We start from the raw sequence: 19,616 nt of genomic DNA, 5'->3' as shown, positions 1-19,616 counted from the left end.
TTATTGTGGATGGTTGCAGAGTCTAGTGCTCAACTCTCAGAGGGAACCCAGGAGAGGACTTCCCAGACCCCTGTGAGCCAGGACCCTGTCTCTACCTGTGGGCATCTCGAGCCTGTAGGGCAGGCCCTGGGCAGAGCTTCGTTCTCACCTTAGATCAAGGGTTCTTGGGTTGAAATTGCACAACAGGACACAGATAGAGGGGTACAGATGATGTCATTAAAGGAAAGAAATTGAACACTAAGTCTCTTGAGATTTTTCTTTTAAAAGAATGAAAATTATTTATGATACAAGCAGCAATACTAGCAGTCAGGAAGGAAATTAACCAAATGAACTTGGATTTTTTTCACATTCCTTTCCAGTTCTCTGCTTATGTATTGTTTATGTGATTACTACTTGTTAAGTAAATACTATTTTGCATTCTGCTGAGTTTTCTTTTTACTGACATGCAGAAATAAGGTTTTGAGAGACAACGACAGAGCAACCAGCAAATAATCCCGAACATAGTCTAGCATAGTTTTTCATTTTTCCATCCAGAAACATGATACATCTTCCCAGTGGTTCAGTGTTAATCATATGGGTCCTTTGTGTTTACTGTTCAAAGCAATTCATAATTATATATTTTTAAAAATTTTATTTTGTTTGTTTGCTATTAGAAAAGGTATACTCCCCCTTCACTTATAGCAATAACCAACTATAAATGTCTCTCAAATTATTTTAAATGTTTTTTAAATGTTTTAAAGCAGTTATTCAAAGCAATACAGAAACAGTGAGGAGAGAGTAGTTGCCATATATGACATTATTTTAAGCTGGTTTATATTAGCACGGTTTTTTTTTTTCCTACTTCATGAGGAAGGAGTTAAGACATAACAAAGCTTGCTTTAATCAAGGATCAAAAAATCAAAAAACATTTCTCATTTGTTTTTTTCCTAACCATGAAGAATAACTATCTGCTTTTTTTTTAAGCACATGTGCTGACCATAGAGTAGACAAGCAAAAATTAGTATTACTACCGTCTGTCTAGACACGAAAGCAGCATGAGTGCTATCCAGCTAGCCCATGCCAGTGTTCCTGGTGGGGCTGTTCACCACGTGGTAACTCTGTTTAAGATACCAGGTCCCCATTAACAAAGAGAGGCCAGGCTTTTATATTTCCATTCTGTTTTCTACACATCGCGCAGGCTCATTCAGGGAGCAGGGATGCAGAGCACTCCTTTGGCACGTCCCTAGTTGAGAAATCTCAGCAGAGAGGCTCCAGCTGGTTTGGTCTCCGCCCAGTTATAGAATGCCTTTTTGGATGAGCGCTGTTCTCAGGTCCTCCGTGGCCTGGGGTCAGTCGGTAGACCAGCTGTCCCGTTGTCAGGTGCTGCCCACTCATTCAGGCCTGGGTGATCAGGACATGTGTTCCCGAGTACAGTGACACTTAGTGAAGGGGCCGTGTATGGTCAGCAGTCAAAGGATAGTCTCCTCATTGATAAAATCATGGCCACTCTTCTCATTGGAAATAAAAAGTTGTGACACATCCTTGACTACAGCAAATGGGTCAACAGATCATTGACAGTCATTTGAAATCTGTCTGGGGAGAAAAGAAAGCTGTGTTTTCTGAAAATGAAGTCTTCCCTGATTTTGGCTTTCTCTCTCCCTTCCTTGTTTTCTACCTCCTCCTAACCTACATCATTTCCTAAATTACTTTAAACGCACATGCATTCAGACATTTGTACTGCCTGACATGCCTGGAAAACTCGTTCTTATCTTTATTACCCAGTTTGGATACCCCCCTGTTGGAATCCACTGCGCAGAATTAGCTGCTTCCTAGTTCCACCATTTAGTGAGCGCGTACACACACACCCCTCTTTATAACAGTGCCCGCCACTCAGGGTTAGAATTGGTTTACTCACCGATACATTGTCTTCCTGCACTTGGCACATCTGTGTGTTTGCAGAATGCAATGTTTGAGCACTGACATCCGTCTGCCCACTTTGACCTGGCAAGGACAAAGGTCATCCACAGGGACTGTGAACGAAAAGGGAGGTGGAATTTATTTCCCTAACGTGTTTCTGCTACTTGGATGAGAGGAAAGAGTCCCAAGCCCACTGTGAAATGCCAGGAAATGGCAAGTAATAGGGGCCCTCCCTTCCTGGGGGCCTGAGCGGCAGCAGCGGGATCCAGTGAGGATGTCACTCTGGAGATGTTCTTCCTCGGGTGTCTTCATGGCATGATGAATGTGTGCTCTAACCTCACCCCTCAGGACAGTTTTCGAGCCACTTTCCTTTTATTTTTTAGATCGTCTGGTGGAATCAACTTCCTTGAGAAAAGCCATAGAAACGGTGTATGCAGCGTATTTGCCCAAAAACACACACCCATTCCTGTACCTCAGGTAACGCAGCACCAACCTCCTCATCCAAAAGGCAACAAGAAACAAGCTCTTTCAGGCTCTCCTCATTGAAAGGGGGGCTTGCCAATAGCCCGATCAGAGTGAACCCCCATACTCCACTGGCAGAGGGATGTTCTGTCCCTTCTCCCAGGATACCTTAAAGGCAAAGTTTTCCTTTATTCATGAGCTCATTTAACAGAACCTTCCTGAGGGCCTTCTGTGTGCCAGGCACTGTGTTGGTGATACGAAGGTGGGAGACATGCCTCATCCCTTCAAGGGGTTGGCAGCTCGTGAGCAGTGCACGACAGAGGTGTGCTCAGGAGGCTCTGCATGTTACTCCAGCTGCTGGAGTCAGCCTGGGAAGCTGAAATATAACAGTTACAGTGATGTGTTTTCCTCCCAAGGCTGAAAGGCAGCCTTCTCCTCTGTGGAGATGCTTACTTTAGCCTCTTCAGCCATTGATTGCCCAAAGGCTCACGTAAGTGATTCAGCCGTCACTACTGAGCATGATTATACAGGCCAGGCCCCATAGTATGTATTTGAAATATGGAAATAAATGTGAGGCACCCTTGCCCTAAAGGAATTTACAATCTAGGGACTGATCTATGGATTTCATTCCATTGTTTCTGACTCTGATACTAGCTTATCCATTTTATATCTTTAGCATTTTTATCACAGCTGGACAAAAGGTCACTCTCTTAGTAATGGCTATATACCTACAGGGCGTGGGTCATATGAAAATGCCTGCAACGTTTGTCCTTGTTTTAGTTTTCCAGGGCTGCTATGACAAATACCACACTATGGGTTGGCTTAAACAACTAGATTTATTGCCTCATGGTTTGGGAAGCTAGGAATCCAACACCAACGAATTGGCAAGGCTTGCTTTCTCCCTAAGTCTGCCGTGTGCCAGCAGTCCTCTGTCACATGGTGATCTCTCTCTCTTTTGTCTGCTCTTCTGATTTGTGCTGTCTTCTGGCTTCTGACCCACTGCACCCATAGTAATTAAAGATAGTTTTTAGGTTCAGCGTGGAATTGTTGACTCCTTCATACTTGCTATATAATAAACCAGTCAAGTTATCACCTCATTTCATCTCTGTGTTAGTTAAGGTCTAAACAGATGACAGAATGCATGCAGCAGTTTGACCTGGGAAAGCTTAATGGAGGATTGGCTAGTAAGAGCTAAAGATAGGGAGAGCAGATATGAGGAGCAGCCCTTACTTCTAGGGCCGAGGTAGATCACCAAGGCGGCGCTCCATCACTGCCCACCCATCTCCAGAGCTGAGATCCAGACCTTACTGAAGAGGTGTTGGCTGTGGTGCCCTGGTTGGTGGAGAAGTTGATGAGGTGCTTCCTCAGAGTCCCCTGAGGGCATCTTGGGGAAGGCTGCCCACAAGAAGGTGGCATGTAGACTGGGCACTGCAGAAGAGCCACACGCTTTGAAGGAGCCTCACCGGCGTGCTCTGGAACCCATGTAGCAAGCCCTTCCTCCTCCATTGTCCCTCCAGCGCCCTCTACTGACAAGGCTGGCATGACAAAGCTCCATTATCCCAGGGCAGGCAGTGGAAGATGGATGTAGAGCCAAGAGGCAATAATCAGTACCCGGCACAATCTCTAAGCTGAATTTTGCGTTATTTTAGTGATAGAAAGTTCTCCTACATAGGTTCTTGTTTGATCCTCATCTAAACTTGAAAAGTAAGTAGAGGACAGGTTTATGGTTATCCTTCCTTTATAGATGAGAAAACAGATCAAGAGATGTTAAGTGATTTGCCCACAGTCATGTAATAGGAAATTCCACTAGTTCTAGAATGAGGATAATAATGGCTGACATACATATACAGTTACATGCTTTGACGCATTTAATCCTCACCACGAACCTGTAAAATAGATGATTTTTTATCTCCAATTTTCAGATCAGAAAACTAAGACAAAGAACGATAATGTAACCTACCCAAAGCTACACAACTCTTAAGTAGCAGAGCCAGCATCTGAACCCAGTGAGAGACCTTGAGGTCTTGGCTACTGTGTTAAATCTTTTGCCCACTACCTAAACCATCCCTTCCCCCAACCCTCATCTAAGGTAACTGTTATCTCTTTTTTCCACCAGTTTAGAAATCAGTCCCCAGAATGTGGATGTCAATGTACACCCTACGAAGCATGAAGTTCACTTTCTGCACGAGGATAGTATCCTGGAGCGGGTGCAGCAGCACATCGAGAGTAAGCTTCTGGGCTCCAACTCCTCCAGGACGTACTTCACCCAGGTGCGGGCTTTTCTCACCCAGCTCTTCGTCTGGTGCCTTTGCCACCTTGACACTTGTTCCATCAGACATGAGAGCCCAGGTTTTCCCCTGCTGGTTAGGGACTTCCTAAGTATCACTTCGGCAGTTTTCTTGTAGCAGCATTTCCTTCTTTGAACCTAACTATGGGGGGTGTTGTGCTGTTCCTTCTGGGCCTGGCGTCAGAAGGCCTGGGTTCTTCTTCCTTTGCCTCCATCTGGGTTCTTAGACTGTCTGAAAATGCAGTAGGACACCTCCGAAGCAATGCATTCCCTACTGGAGGTGGTGAGGAGGACGCTGAGCCCATGTACCTGTGGCAGAATGGAGGGGCTCTGCCCTGGGCAGGCAGGAGGACAGAGAGGGAAGAGCAGCAGCTTTCGAGTCAGATGGACCTGGGTTCCCAGCTGTACGACTGACCGTCCTGAGCCTCCATGCCTCCCTCAGTAAAGAGGAGCTGGTCGTCCCCTCCTCCGAGGGCAGCAGGTGAACAGTGAGTGAACGGACAGTGTGTGGCATAGGGCTTGGCACCATTCATCTTATTGTAATGATTATCTAAGTTCTAAATGCTTCTGATGCTAAGTTACTTCCCCTCCCTGGGGCCTTAGTTTTCCTATATGTTAAATAAGCACTTGGATATTTTGTTCTCCCAGTTCTGAGATGATGTGATTCTGGAAAGCTGTTTATTCATGACAGGGATATGTTCATCATGATCATAAGAACAATAGACACTGAAACTATAGAAGGGAAGCTCTTCTCCATTAAACTACACTGGATCCTGCAAGCAGAAGGTGGGCTTCTGTGAGGCCCTACTTCACAGAAAACCGTTTTTAAGTTACCAAGTGAACAAATGCTTCCCATGAGAACATCCACGTTACCTACCTGGAAAAAAGCTAGGTGGGAGAGAGATGGGCACTAAGCAGTGAGCCTAAACCCAGATGAGGTAGTGCCACTACCCCTGGAACACACACACTTGGAGATTTTGGGGGCAGAGAAGTAGCAAGAGCTCACAGGTCTCTATTGGTGCCACCTGAAAGGCCATGTGGCCCACGAAGCAGAAGGAAGTTTCTGCCTGGAAACCAACTCTCGTTCCTCTGTGACTTTTGCTGGGCTCCTGGACCAACATGAGCCCAAGGTCTTGTACAAGTACTAAGTGCAGAAGTCCTTGCCGTGCATGTCGACGTGATGAGGACACGTAGACCCCAGTGGGTGTTCATGTGTCTAGTGTGGGAAAGCTCTTGGAAGAGCTCAGTAACTCTTAGTTGGTTTTGTATCTGTTGTTGTTGCTTACTTAGTCTCAGTGCCCCTTCACTGCTCCTCTTACTCTGTCTTCCTGTCTGCCTCACCAAGTGTGCATGGAGGCTCTTTCTCAAACTCTGTTGGGGTGCCGCACAGATGGGTCCTGCCGTCACAGAAGTACTCACAGTCTCCTAGAGAATACATTCCGTGAGAGGAAAAACAGGGGCTCATGAGAGCACATATAATGGGCCCAGGCTGGGCAATCAGGGGAGACCACCCAGAGAAAGGGAGATAGAGGCTAAGACCCAAAGGCTGAATAGAAATTAGCTGGGCAAAAGGGTCAAGGGGATGAAAATGTCTCTGATAGAGAAAACAGCGAGGGTAAAGGCTTGAAGGTTCAGGAGAACATGTATTTAAGGATCTGTCCGGGGTTCTCCAGCCATGCTGCAAATTAGAACCACCTAGGGAATTTTTGGAAAATACTGATGCCGGGGTCCTGCTCAGAACAACAAACTAATCTCTGGGGGTAGGGCCTGGACATTAGTACTTTTAAAAAGCTTCCCCAGGTATCATGTGCTGCCAGGATTAAGCAATACTGGCCTGAGTGTTGCCTGCTGGGGATGGTGGCATTGGTGAGAGTTGAGAGGCTACAGAGTTCAGATGAAATAGAGAAGGTTTTCGTCAGCATAGTCAAAAGTTTAGGCTTTGACTTGATGGGACTTGACAGAATCTGATTTGCATCTTATGGAGAGCTCTCTGGCTGCAGTGTGGAAAATGGGTTGGAGAAGAACAAGATGGAAACCTGCAGCAATTTTGAAGAAGTGGTTTCTGGATCATAGGACTTGCCTGTCTTTTGGTGCAGTGGTACCATCCTTGCAGACTCCTCTTCACTGCTGTGGAACATTGCTGCAGATGGTGGGGATCAAATTCATGTTCATGTGCGGTGTTCAGAATTCCTTCTCTCTCTGCCATTAGCAGGCCATGGTGGTTCCTGGCTTAGTGGCTGTAGACCCACCTTTTTCCTGCTCCCCAGCTGGTGCCTTGCACTCCACTGCCCTGTTTGCAAAAGAAAGTGAAGCTATTTGGTATGAAAATTAGGAACTAGGGGGACTCATCACAGATTTGTTCCAACTCCATATTGTTATGTAATGTCCTTTTTTGGACTTTAAGGTTACCTTCTGTAAAGTAGTTATGTTTATGTTAATTTCTGCTTCCCAAAACTCACTTGTGGATATTGCAAAGATAAATGCACTAAATGCATCACAATGGTTTTAAATTTTCCAGGAAGAAAGGTTTTTATTTTTGAGCAGAGTTTCTGCTTTTTTAAAATTATTTTATTTTATTTATTTTAAAGAAACTTTAGATTACATAAATGCTACTTTAAAAATGTAGGGGTGGGAATCGGACTTGGTGCAATGGATAGGGCATCCGCCTACCAAATGGGAGGTCTGTGGTTCAAACCCCAGGCCTCCTTGACCCGTGTGCAGCTGGCCCTGCGCAGTGCTGATGCACTCAAGGAGTGCCCTGCCACGCAGGGGTGTCCCCTGTGTAGGGGAGCCCCACGCGCAAGGAGTGCGCCCTGTAAGGAGAGCCGCCCAGCGTGAAAGAAAGTGCAGCCTGTGCAGGAATGGTGCTGCACACACGGAGAGCTGACACAACAAGATGATGCAACAAAAAGAGACACAGATTCCCGGTGCTGCTCATAAGGATAGAAGCGGTCACAGAAGAACACACAGTGAATGGACACGGAGAGCAGACAACTGGGGGGGGGGGGGGGGAAGGGAGAGAAATAAATTTTTAAAGAAAAGTAGGGGATTCCCATATGCCCCACTCCTTCCCCCTCCTGTGCATTAAGAACATCCTTCATTAGTGTGGTACGTTTATTACAATTGATGAACATATATTGAAGCATTTTATAATGTAAACTATTTTATAATAGTTTACATTATAGTTTACACCCTGTCCCATGCAATTTTATAAGCTATGACAAAATACATAAAGGCCATTGCAATGTCATGCAGGACAATTTCAGTGTCCTGAAAATGCTGCCAAAATACACCTATTTTTCCCTCTCCCTCGCTTCAGGGTCTGGTAGCCATTGCCTTTACATCAAAGATACAAGTTCTTCCATTGCTAGAATAACAGTAAGTAGAATAATAATAAATCTACTTTAGTCCACTGTTCATTCCCCAATCCTGAGGATTTTGGGGTGATGATGCCCACTCTGCCTCAGATTGAGAGGGGGCTTGGGTCCCATGGGGCAGATAGCTGGAACTATCCCTTTTGCAGTTGCAGACTCTCTCTGTTCCTTGGTATGGGAATTGTTTTTTGTTTTGTTTTTTTTAAGATGTATTTATTTATTTATTTCTCTCCCCTCCCCCCCACCCCAGTTGTCTGTTCTCTGTGTCTATTTGCTGCGTCTTATTTGTCCGCTTCTGTTGTTGTGAGCAGCACGGGAATCTGTGTTTCTTTTTGTTACGTCATCTTGCTGTGTCAGCTCTCCGTGTGTGCACCACCATTCCTGGGCAGGCTGCACTTTCTTTCGAACTGGGTGGCTCTCCTTACGGAGTGCACTCCTTGCGCGTGGGTCTCCCTTACACAGGGGACACCCCTGCGTGGCACAGCACTCCTCCTTGCGCGCATCAGCACTGCGCATGGAACAGCTCCACATGGGTCAGGGAGGCCTGGGGTTTGAACCGCGGACCTCCCATGTGGTAGACGGATGCCCTAACCACTGGGCCAAGTCCACCGCCCTGGTATGGGCATTGTTGATCATCATCACCTTGATAGTTGTCCTGGGTGTATCCAGTGAACTGGAGAGTAGGTGTTGAAACTCTGCTGAGACTCAGGGCCCAGTTGGCACATGGATGGACCAAAGATTTAGGTCTCTTAGACATACACCTAGCAAGTATGGTACTAACTCTAGGTTCAAATAAAAGAGGCAGAAGAGACATATGTAGGGAAACCACAAATAAGTCCAGTTCTTTCACATTGGGGAGGATGAATTCCAAGGTAAGGCCTACTGGCAAGGCACCAAACTCATGAGCTGTCTGCCCTGCCTATAGTTTCTGGATATCTCTTGAGCCCTCAGGAGCCCCACTATTTGAGGCATTATTTACTGTGGTAGTCAATGAAATCCTGCTGAGACATGCATAAGCATAACCTCTGGAATGACCTCCCAACTCACTTGAAATCTCTTAGCCACAAAAACTCATTTGTATTTAATAAAATGAGTATTATTACTCATCACTAAAGGTCTTCTGGATGTATTGCTATTTGGCACTTGGTAATAATCCCTTGGTGCCAGGAGGCTTTTCCCCAGTAGTCATGTCCCACATGGGGTGGAAAGGTAGTGCATTTATATGCTGAGTTTGATTTAGAGAGAGGCCACATTTGAGCAACAAGAGACTTTGAGGAGATAACTCTTAGGCAATATATAATACTAGGCTAAGTTTCAGTTTCACAAGTAAAGGTTTATTATTACAATCATCAGTTTATCAAGAGTTTGGCATAATGTCTGTCTTCTTTCACTAAGCACTGTCCCAGGTGCACCCTGTCCTGTGTGCCATCCCTCATATCCAACTCCCTACACTAGTAATCCTGCCCTGCCATATTTGCCAAAAAAACATTCCCAGCATTGTAGTTTTAACCACAAACCTGCAGATCCATAGAGTTCACCTGTTCCTTCCTACTACCCTTCCCCAGTTCCATGGATGGATCACCCCAACCCCTCCACCGTATCCCCCTCATGGATCAGCACTGCCGAATCCAGTGGCATCACTGTACCACTGTCACACCCATCCCCTGCACAACTACACCCTTCTACCTTATCGTAGATTTTGCCCATATGGGCATTGGCTCACAACTCTACTCCCTTTCTGTCTCCTGTAAACCTATATTCCAGACTAGTCTGCTTGTATATCAATGAGGTCATGTAATATTTGTCCTTCGATGCCTGGCTTACTTCACTCAACATAAGGTCTTCAAGATTCATCCATGCTATCCCATGTGTTAATACTGCATTCCTTCTTACAGCTGAGTAATATTCCATTGTATGTGTATACCACAATTTGCTTATCTATTCATCTGTTGATGGGCATTTGGGTTGTTTCCAACTTTTGGCAGTAGTAATGCTGCTGTGAATGTTGGTGTGCATCTATCTGTTCTTGTCCCTACTTAAAATTCTTCTGGGTATATACCCAGCAGTGGGATTGCTAGATCACACCACAGTTCTATAATTAGCTTCCTGAGGAACTGCCAAACTGTCCTACACAATGGCTGCACCATTTTGTGTTCCCACCAGCAGTGGATGAGGGTTCCCTTTCCACCACACCTTCTCCAACACTTGTAGTCCTCTGTTTTTTTAATAGCCACCAGTCTAATGGGTGTAAGATGGTATCTCTTTGTAGTTTTGATTTGCATTTCCCTAATAGCTAGTGATGTTGAACATCTTTTTGTGTGCTTTTTAGCCATTTGTATTTCTTCTTTGGAGAAGTGTCTATTCAAATTACTTGCCCATTTTTTAAAATGGGTTGTTAGTCTTTATTTTTGAGATACAGGATTTCTTCAGGTATGTTGGATATTAGATCCCTGTTGGATAGATGGTTACCAAATATTTTCACCCATTGAGTAGGCTGCCTCTTCACTTTCTTGACAAACTCCTTTGAAGTTCAAAAGTTTTTAATTTTGAGGAGGTGCCATTGATCTGTTTTTTGGTTTTTTTTTTTTCTATTGCTTATGGTTTGGGTATAAAGTTTGTGAAACCATTTCCTACTACATGGCTTCAAATGAGAAATAAGCACTTAATCTTATCGAGCTTCCCTTATATGTGATGGATCACTTTTCTCTTACTGCTTTCAGTATTCTCTCTTTGTCTTGAGCATTGGACAATTTGACAAGTATGTGTCTTGGGGTAGGCCTGTTAGGATTTATACTATTTGGGGTATGCTGTACTTCCTGGACATGTATGTCCATGTCCCTCAAAATATTTGGGAAATTTTCAGCTGTTATTTCCTCCAGCACTCCTTCTGGCCTCTTTCCCTTCTCTTCTCCCTCTGGGGTGCCTCTAAAGTGTTTATTTGTGTGTTTCATGTTGTCATTCAAATCCCTAAGTCCCTGCTGGATTTTTTCTGTCTTTTTATCTATCTGTTCTACATCTGTCTTATTTAGATATACTGTCTTTGACATCACTAATTCTTTCCTCTGCCTGTTCAAATCTGCTGTTATGTGTTTCCAGTGTTTTTTTTTTTTATATTTACTTTTTATTTATTTCTCCTTCTCTCTCCCCCTCCCGCCCCAGTTGTCTGCTCTCTGTGTCCATTAGCTGTGTGTTCTTTTGTGTCTGCTTGTATTCTTGTCAGTGGCACCGGGAATCCATGTCTCTTTTTTTGTTGCATCATCTTGCTGCATCAGCTCTCTGTGTGTGCGGTGCCACTCATGGGCAGGCTGCACTTTTTTCCGTACTGGGCAGCTCTCATTACGGGGCACACTCCTTGTGCATGGGGTTCCCCTATGCGGGGGACACCCCTGCGTGGCAGGGCACTCCTTGCGCGCATCAGCACTGCACATGGGTCAACTCATCCCACGAGTCAGGAGGCCCTGGATTTGAACCCTGGACCTCCCATGTGGTAGGTGGACACTCTATCCGTTGAGCCAAATCCACTTCCCTATTTTTGATTTCTTGTATTGTGCCATTCATCACCATCGTATCTGTTATCTTTTTATGTACGTTTATAATTTCTTCAGTATGTTCTCCCAGTGTCTTTTTAATATCCTTTATCTCTTCCTTCACTTCATTAAGTGGATTCATGATATTTGTTTGGACATCCCTGATTAGTTGTTCCACGTTCTGCATCTCCTGTTTTTTTTAGTTTTTTCGCTAGTCTGGGCCATGTCTTCCTGTTTCTTAGTATGGCTTGTAATTTTTTGTTGGTGTCTAGGCATCTGTTTATCTTGATGGGCTTATTTGGTTGGTTAGCTTCTCTTTCTACTCTAGGGTTTTATTTTTGTTGTGTGTGTGGGGGGGTGAGGTTCTTTTTGACACTTATTTGCTCTTATTCTACATCCTTGTTCCCTTGGGAAAAATATTAGGGCCAGAAAGAAGAAAAGATATAAGAAGAGAAAAGAATAATAGTGGCTCTCTCTGCCTAAAGGAGCCCACACCAAATCTCATTGTGTAATTCTTTCTCTCCCATTTCTCAGCAAGCTCTGTTCTTTCCCCCATTTCAAATAATTTTTTTTTTACTGACCTAACAACAACAAAAGTAGTAATAAAAATTTTTTAAATAGGTAGAAGAGGAACCATACAAGAGTTAGGAAAATAAGCAATATGAGTAAAAAAATCCATAAAAGTACAAAGGAATAAGAATAAAAACGGCGGAATAGAAAAAATGAAACAAGGAACAAAATAGAGGGAAAAAAATAGAATGAATTAAAGGGCCAGAATGATGAGAAGAGAGAGAAATTTAAAAAAGGCCAAACAGGAAAGCGGACTTGACCCAGTGGATAGGGCATCCGTCTACCACACAGGAGGTCTGCGATTCAAACCCCTGGCCTCCTTGAACCGTGTGGAGCTGGCCCATGCGCAGTGCTGATACGTTCAAGGAGTGCCGTGCCACGCAGGGATGTCCCCCGCGTAGGGAAGCCCCATGCGCAAGGAGTGCGCCCTGTAAGGAGAGCCGCCCAGCACGAAAGAAAATGCAGTCTGCCCAGGAATGGCGCCGCACACATGGAGAGCTGATGCAGCGAGATGACGCAACTAAAAGAAACGCAGATTCACGTGCCGCTGACAATAGAAGCAAACAAAAAAAACAAGAACACACAGGAAATGGACACAGAGAGCAGACAACTGGGGAGGCGGGGGAGAGGAGGAGGGAGAGAGAAATAAATAAATCTTTAAAAAAAAAAAAAGGCCAAACAATAGAGGTAGAATGAAAGAAAAACAACAGAAAACAAAGAAAATGAAAAAAAGAAGTAAAGTAGGTAGAAAAAAATAAGTAAAAGGAAAAGAAAGGAAACAAGGAAAGGGGAAAGACAACAAACCAGAAACAAAACAACAACCAAAAAAACCCCCAAAAAAACAGGAAAAACACCCTTCCCTCTTAAGCCCCTAAGGAGCTTCTCAGGCTTCCCATGCTCATCAATCAATCACCCTTCAGCCTGCCCTCTGTAAATGGTGTACCATACCAGTTTTTAGCAAATAAAGAAGAAAGAAAAAAATAAAAACAAAAAGGAACTGATAAAAAATAAAAACAACAGATCAAAGAAAACCTAAAACAGAAAAAATATGTCTATATGTTCCCTGTCTTAAGGTACCATCTGGGTGCCTGATAACCCAGTGGACACTTTTCTAAGGAAACCCAGGAATCGAACCAGGGACCTCATATATAAAGGCAGGACTCCCTCCACTGAGCTCCACTGGCTCCACTGCATAAGTAGGCTTCAGATAGCTTATCTGGCTCTATCTACCCCCTTTCCTTCAGGCAGGTTAGGCTTCTAACAGTTTGCCAAGCCGGGCTGTTAAGGCACCTGTGGCTGCCCCCTCTTACCCTAGTTCCTCCCTCCCCCAGCTTGGCTGATTATGATAGCCTACCTGATTATATCCCCCCATTCCCTCTCACCACAGCCACCTCAGTCCCCTCCAAAATTCAGAATCACTGTGTTGTATGGTCCTATGGTGGTTGGTTTTTTTTTAATTGTATTCTATTAACACCTAAAATTCTCCCTTTAACCACATTTAGATGTAAAATTCAATAATAATTACATTCATAATGTTGTGCTACCATCACCACCATCCATTACCAACACTTTTGTATCACCCCAAACAGAAATTCTGTAAGTTAGGCATTAATTCCCCATTCTGTACTCCCACCCTGGCCCCTGGAAACCTGTATTCTAGTTTCTGACTCTGTGAATTTGCTTATTTTAATTACTTCATATCAGTGAGATCATATAATATTCTTTTGTGTCTGGCTTATTTTACTCAACATGACATCTTCAGGGTTCATCCATGTTTTCTCATGTATCAGAACTTTATTCCTTTATACGACTGAAAAATTTTCCATTATGTGTATATACCACATTTTCTTTATCCATTTATCTGTTGATGGACACTTGGGTTACTTCCATCTTTTGGCAGTTGTGATTAATTCTGTTATGAACATCGGTGTACAAGTATCTGTTCAAGTGCCTGCTTTCAGTTCTTTCATTGCTGGGTCATTTGGTAAATTTGTACATAACTTTCTGAGGAACCACTGAACTGTTTTCCAAAGTGGCTGTACAATTTTATATTGCCACCAACAATGAATGAGTGTTCCTCTGTCTCCACAGTCTCTCCAATACTTAGTTTTTGAATAGTAGCCACTCCATGGGCGTGAAATGGTATCTCACTGTTGGTTTTTTGTTTTTCATTTTTTTTAGAAGGTACTAGGGATTGAACCAGGTGCTCAACCACTGAACTATACCCACTCACCTCTCACTATGGTTTTGATTGGAATTCCATCATGACCAATGATACTGAGTATCTTTTCACATGCTTTTTACCCATCTGTACTCTTTGGAGAGATGTCCATTTAAGTCTTTCACCCATTTTTAAATTGGGTTTGTTTGTCTTTTTGCTGTTGAGTTGTATGATTTTATATATTCTAAATATTAAGCCCTCATCAGTTGTTTTCCCAAATATTTTCTCCCATTCTGTAGTTTATCTTTTTACTTTCGTAATAAATTCCCTTGATGCAGAAAAGTTGTTGGATTTGATGAAATTTCAGTTATCTATTTTTTCTTTTGTTGCTCCTGCTTTGGATGTAAAGTCTAAGAGACCATTGCCTAACACAAGGTCCTGAAGATGCTTCTTTACCTTTTCTTCTAGGAGTTTTATACTTCTGGTTCTTATATTAGGTCTTTGACCCATTTTGACTTTATTTTTGTATGTGGTGTGAGGTAGGGGTCCACTCCCATTCTTTTGCTATGGACATCCAGTTTTCCCAGCTCCGCTTGTTGAAGGGACTGTCCTCTGTGGACTTGGCTCCCAGTCAAAAACCAGACAACCCAAGTGTCCATCAGCCAATGAGTGGATAAACAAAATGTGGTATACGCATATGATGGAATGCTATGCTGCTGTAAGAAGAAATGAAGTTGGAACACATAAGGCAACGTGGATGAACCTTTGAGGACATTATGCTGAATGAAATAAGCCAGACATGAAAGGACAAATATTGTATGGTCTCACTAATATGAACATGGAGTTAGAATCTGAACTATAAGTTATTAGGAGATAGGATGAGGGCTGAGAGTTGGTACTGATGTTTAATGTATGTAGAGTTTTTAATTAACTGTAAAAGTGTGGATAGAGTTGATGGTAATCATTATAGTGAGTATAACTAACAGCTGGTTCATAAATGGGATTGTGGCTGAAAGGATAGTCTCGGGACATACATGTCATTTGGAAGAAAGCTAAAGAATAATCTAGGACTGTACAACATAGCATACCTGATGGAAGATAAGGATTGTGGTTAATAATACAAATACAAGAATATTCTATGAACTAGAACAAATGTACTTCACTATTACATTTGGTAAGAAATGGTGATGCATGGAAAAATGCAATTAATCAACTTATGGACTATAGTTAAGAGCAGTATTGTAATATTCTTGCATCAGTGTCAAAGAAGGTACTATATGAATGCTGAGGGTCAGTAATGGGGTATGGGATTTTTTATTTTAGATTAAAAAAAACCTACTGGCTTTGGGGCACCAGTAGGCAGCACTAGTAGTTCCTTAATATTATTTAGTAGCCAATATATATTCAACTGTTTCATTTGTCCAAAAGAGATCTTTTATTGTAGCTTTGTTCAAAAGAAAACTCTACCCGTATTTGGTTGTTATGTCTCTTAAATCTCTTTTAAGAGATTCGAAATTACTTGTCTTTGTTGTAGTTCCTATTGCCTTATTGAAAACCAGGTATAGGAGTCCTGTAGAATATACTACTGCTGCTTAGTGTCACTTAACTGGATTCCAATCCTCGCCTTTCCTATAAACTGGAAACTAGATCTAGAGATATGATTCGATTCAGACTTAAAAAAGAACACCACACATTTTTCTCTGCAAGAGTTCTTGATAGGTGGAGCCCTGTACTTTCCATCACATCCCAGCAGGAGGCACCCAGTGACTTACTATAGCAATTTAGTGATTCAGATCATCAGTGGGTTGTGGTGGTGACAGCCTGATTCCTTCATTGTAAAGTTTCTCATCAACATTTAACTTGATTTTATCATCATTAATGATCTTTACCTAAATCAGTTATTTCATTAGGATTGCAAGATTATGATTTTCTGATTTTATCATCTTCTGTATTAACTGTAATTCCTTTATATGAAAGAGCTTCCCCTCATTCATTAGAGCTATTTAGTTATCCTGAAACACTGCTCATTCTGGAAAGTAAGGAAAAACGCTGAATTCTATCCCATTAATTGTCAGTTTTCAGAGGACTGTGTTGCTGCTCTAGGAACAATCGCCAGTGGTGTCGAAAGACTTTATTCCATTTCTCTTTCATTCTCCCCTCCCTCTGCCCTCCCCCATATCATTATTTCAGAGCTGTTAATATATTTTAAGCAGTTGTAGTCAGTTTTCTTTTTAATATTCAAACTGTTCCATTCAAGCCAGTGGAAGTCCACTCACTCTGACTCACTTGTCTTTTTGGCCCAGTGCCATTGGTCTTTGATAGTTACTTGTTTCTGATAAGACGAGATGTTGCAGGCTCACCTTGTACTTTCCCAGCCCCAGCCCTGAATCGGGCCTTTCTCTGAGGAGCTCTGTTTCATTCTAGTGGGCTTCATAATCTGGCCTCAGGGATTCTCATTACTGCTGGGGTGGTTCCTTTTAGACCTTTTTAGTAAACAAAGCTATGAAATATATATATTCAAAAATAGACAAAATTAGGATCTCACACTGGTATTTCCAATTCAAATATAAGTGTTTTGCTTAATTCTTGAATTTTATATTTATATGTCTCCAATTTTATACTCCAAATTTTGTTCAGAATTGCTTCTATGGTAATAATTCTGTAATAATAATCGTGTGGTTCTAGCTTCTTTCTGCAGTATTGTTCCATTTGGGGATCTAGACTTCTCTACTTCATATTCTGAATCTTCCCCCTGTCTTCTTTTTTGATACAGACTTTGCTACCGGGACTTGCTGGCCCCTCTGGGGAGGTAGTTAAAACCACAACGGGTGTGACGTCATCTGCTTCTGGAAGTAGCGACAAGGTCTATGCCCACCAGATGGTACGTACGGATTCCCGGGAACAGAAACTGGACGCCTTTATGCAGCCTGTGAGCAAGCACCTGTCCGGTGGGCCCAAGGCCGTGGTCCTAGAAGACAAGACGGACAAGTCTAGTGGCAGGGCCAGGCAGCAGGATGAGGAGATGCCTGAACTCCCAGGTCCTGCTGAAGTGTCTGCCAAGAATCAGGGCTTGGAAGGAGAGGCAGTAAAGAGGACTTCAGAAATGTTAGAAGAGAGAGAGCCCACTTCCAGCCCCGGTAACCCCAGGTATGGCCCTTTGGGAGAAGTGCTGCATGCCTCCTTTGTTCTTAATAAAATTGCCTAACTCTTCATGAACCACTGGTACCTTCTCTCTGCCTGACTTGCCCTCTGCCTCCACTGGGGCAGTGCTTTGGCCTTGTCCATTGCCTTTGGCCATGGCGTTAGAGACATCTATCCCATGTCCTTCATAATCATAAATATCCCTGATTCTAAGGATTAAAAATACATCAGAAAAAAAAAATCAGAAGATTCAATCTTTACTTTTAGTAAAGAATTTTGATAAAGCCTCAATACCAGAGATGACCGAAAGGAGAAGCCTAAAATATCCAGAGGATTCTCTTTCATTCTCCCAAAACTGCTTTTGACTCCTTTCAGGAAAAACACTTTCTCAATCCAATTTATAAAACTCCTCAAAGCACATGAGCTAGTGGTGAAAGAGAGCTGGAGAATAATAATAAAATAATATTAAGTGGAGTAATAGTAAAGACTGTTGTTTAATTTTGAGCATTTCCAGTGTGCACTTTGCAGGTACGTTACAGATATCACCTCACTGAAAATGTCATGTATGTATTATTTTCTTAATGTGTACCTTGGAGCTGAGGGGTAAGTCATTTGCCCAAGATTGCACATCCACTTGGTGGCTTACCACCAAAGCCCTGGCATTAATCAGCCGTTTGAACTTGGGCACCAGTTTGCTCAATTCAGAAGTGAGCCAACCTAGCTAGATGTTCTGTGTGGCATTTTTCCAAAGAGGAATAAAGGAAGCTAATGTGGATTGAGCACCTGAGATGTGCGATGCCTGACATAATCTCATTTCCTGTTCTTCGCAGCCGGGCAGGGGAAGTAGTATGTTTCTTTTCATCACTTGAGGAACCTACAGCACTTGGTGTTTACCACTCAGGAGTCAAAAGAATCTTTTTTAAACCAGAAATCAGTTTGACTCACCTCTCTGCTGAAAATATTTCACTGGCTTCCCGTTGTACTTGGGATTAAGCGAAAGCCCTCCCCTCACCCTGCTGGCCTCCAGCCCACCACGCCCCGAGCCCCTGGCCTTAGGGCTGTCCCCTCGGCCTTTCAGGGTTCCCTTGGCTTCAGAATGCTCAGGTTTCTTGTCACTCAGGTCTCAGCTCAAATGTCATTTCTTGCCTGAGGCCTTATATGTTGGGTCTAAAGTTCCCTGTCCTCTTATCTCCCGTCATTCTAATACCTTACCTTGTTTTATATATGTCATAGCACTTACCACTTCTTGAAATGATCTCTCCTCTGCTTGCTGTTTTGCTGCCCCATTAGAAACTAAGTGTCATGACGGCAGGCACCTTGACCGTCTTGTTCGTTGCTGTTGCCCAGGGACTGGCATAGTTGGCACATAGAGGAATGAATGAGTGAAAGGTCCATTTACTTGCCCAAGGCTTTGCAGCTGTATGGGGCCAAGCTAGATTCCAAAATCCAGACGATTCTTAATAATCAGTGTTCAGGAGAAAAGACCAGTCTTACTGGCCTGCCGCAAATGCCTGTGTCCCTCTGCAGATGTGCAGAGCCAAAGAGAAGAGGCTGCCCCTTTCTCCATAATGCAGCACATGAAAGAAAAAAGTAATGTGGTGATCTTCCAGTTCCTTCTCTCCATTGCAGAAAGAGACATCGGGAAGACTCTGATGTAGAAATGGTGGAAGATGAATCCCGAAAGGAAATGACAGCAGCGTGTACTCCCCGGAGAAGGATTATTAACCTCACCAGTGTTTTGAATCTCCAGGAAGAAATTACTGAGCGGGGACATGAGAGTACGTAAGTTCTGAGGTCTGCTTGGGACACTTCAGGTGTCTGAACAGCTGCCGTTAAGTGTTTGGAGAGGCAGAGAGTATTTATGTTGTCAGGTTGGCTACTGCAGTGTGCTGGGAAACCGTCCCTCTTTTCACTAACCCTTAGCAGCAGCCCCTTAAAGACAGTTTTCAGCTAGGGAGAGAAGGAAGAGAAAGAGCCTCTGTTCATGTTACTTAGATTTAATTGGTATTCTCAACATCCCAAAGGAGTGAGAACAAAGGCTGCATTTAAATGACCTTCAGTTCGTTCCAGTCTTAGCCAAAAGCAGTGCAGTAATTAGCAAAATTCTTATCCTATGTCCAGATCTGGTGTGGTGTTGCTGAAAATGCACTGTGTTTTTTTTTTTTGAGGTAGCCTTGGGTTCAAATCCTGACTACTGT

General features: G+C 43.2%; 1 protein-coding gene and 1 long non-coding RNA gene across 9 annotated transcripts in view; one reads left to right on the top strand and one right to left on the bottom strand.

The window, feature by feature from the left end:
• Window positions 1-19,616, top strand: part of MLH1 (mutL homolog 1) — a 59,574-nt gene that overhangs the window by 20,472 nt on the left and 19,486 nt on the right. For 4 of the 8 annotated variants that reach the window (XR_011647813.1, XM_058290799.2, XM_071212830.1 and 1 more), the window contains exons 10-13: window positions 2,280-2,373; window positions 4,475-4,628; window positions 17,051-17,424; window positions 19,048-19,196. Coding sequence is in view for 6 of the 8 variants with exons in the window: in XM_058290799.2 (XP_058146782.1) it covers window positions 2,280-2,373; window positions 4,475-4,628; window positions 17,051-17,424; window positions 19,048-19,196 (771 nt within the window). In the remaining 2 variants the exon portion in view is untranslated. Of the gene's footprint in view, window positions 1-2,279; window positions 2,374-4,474; window positions 4,629-17,050; window positions 17,425-19,047; window positions 19,201-19,616 lie in introns of all 8 variants that reach the window. The other 4 variants (XR_009184267.2, XM_058290798.2, XM_058290800.2 and 1 more) reach the window with 1 other exon arrangement.
• On the bottom strand, window positions 253-19,353 carry LOC131277070 (uncharacterized). Its single transcript, XR_009184268.2, has 2 exons — window positions 18,659-19,353; window positions 253-6,935 (listed from the first exon to the last, which is right to left on the bottom strand). It is a non-coding gene; the product is annotated as an uncharacterized lncRNA (long non-coding RNA).

The sequence above is a fragment of the Dasypus novemcinctus genome, chromosome 31 (assembly GCF_030445035.2).
Source record: "Dasypus novemcinctus isolate mDasNov1 chromosome 31, mDasNov1.1.hap2, whole genome shotgun sequence".
NCBI classification, from domain to species: Eukaryota; Metazoa; Chordata; class Mammalia; order Cingulata; family Dasypodidae; genus Dasypus; species Dasypus novemcinctus.
The sequence above is the reverse complement of the archived record's forward strand: the minus strand, read 5'-3'. Positions and strand labels throughout refer to the sequence as shown.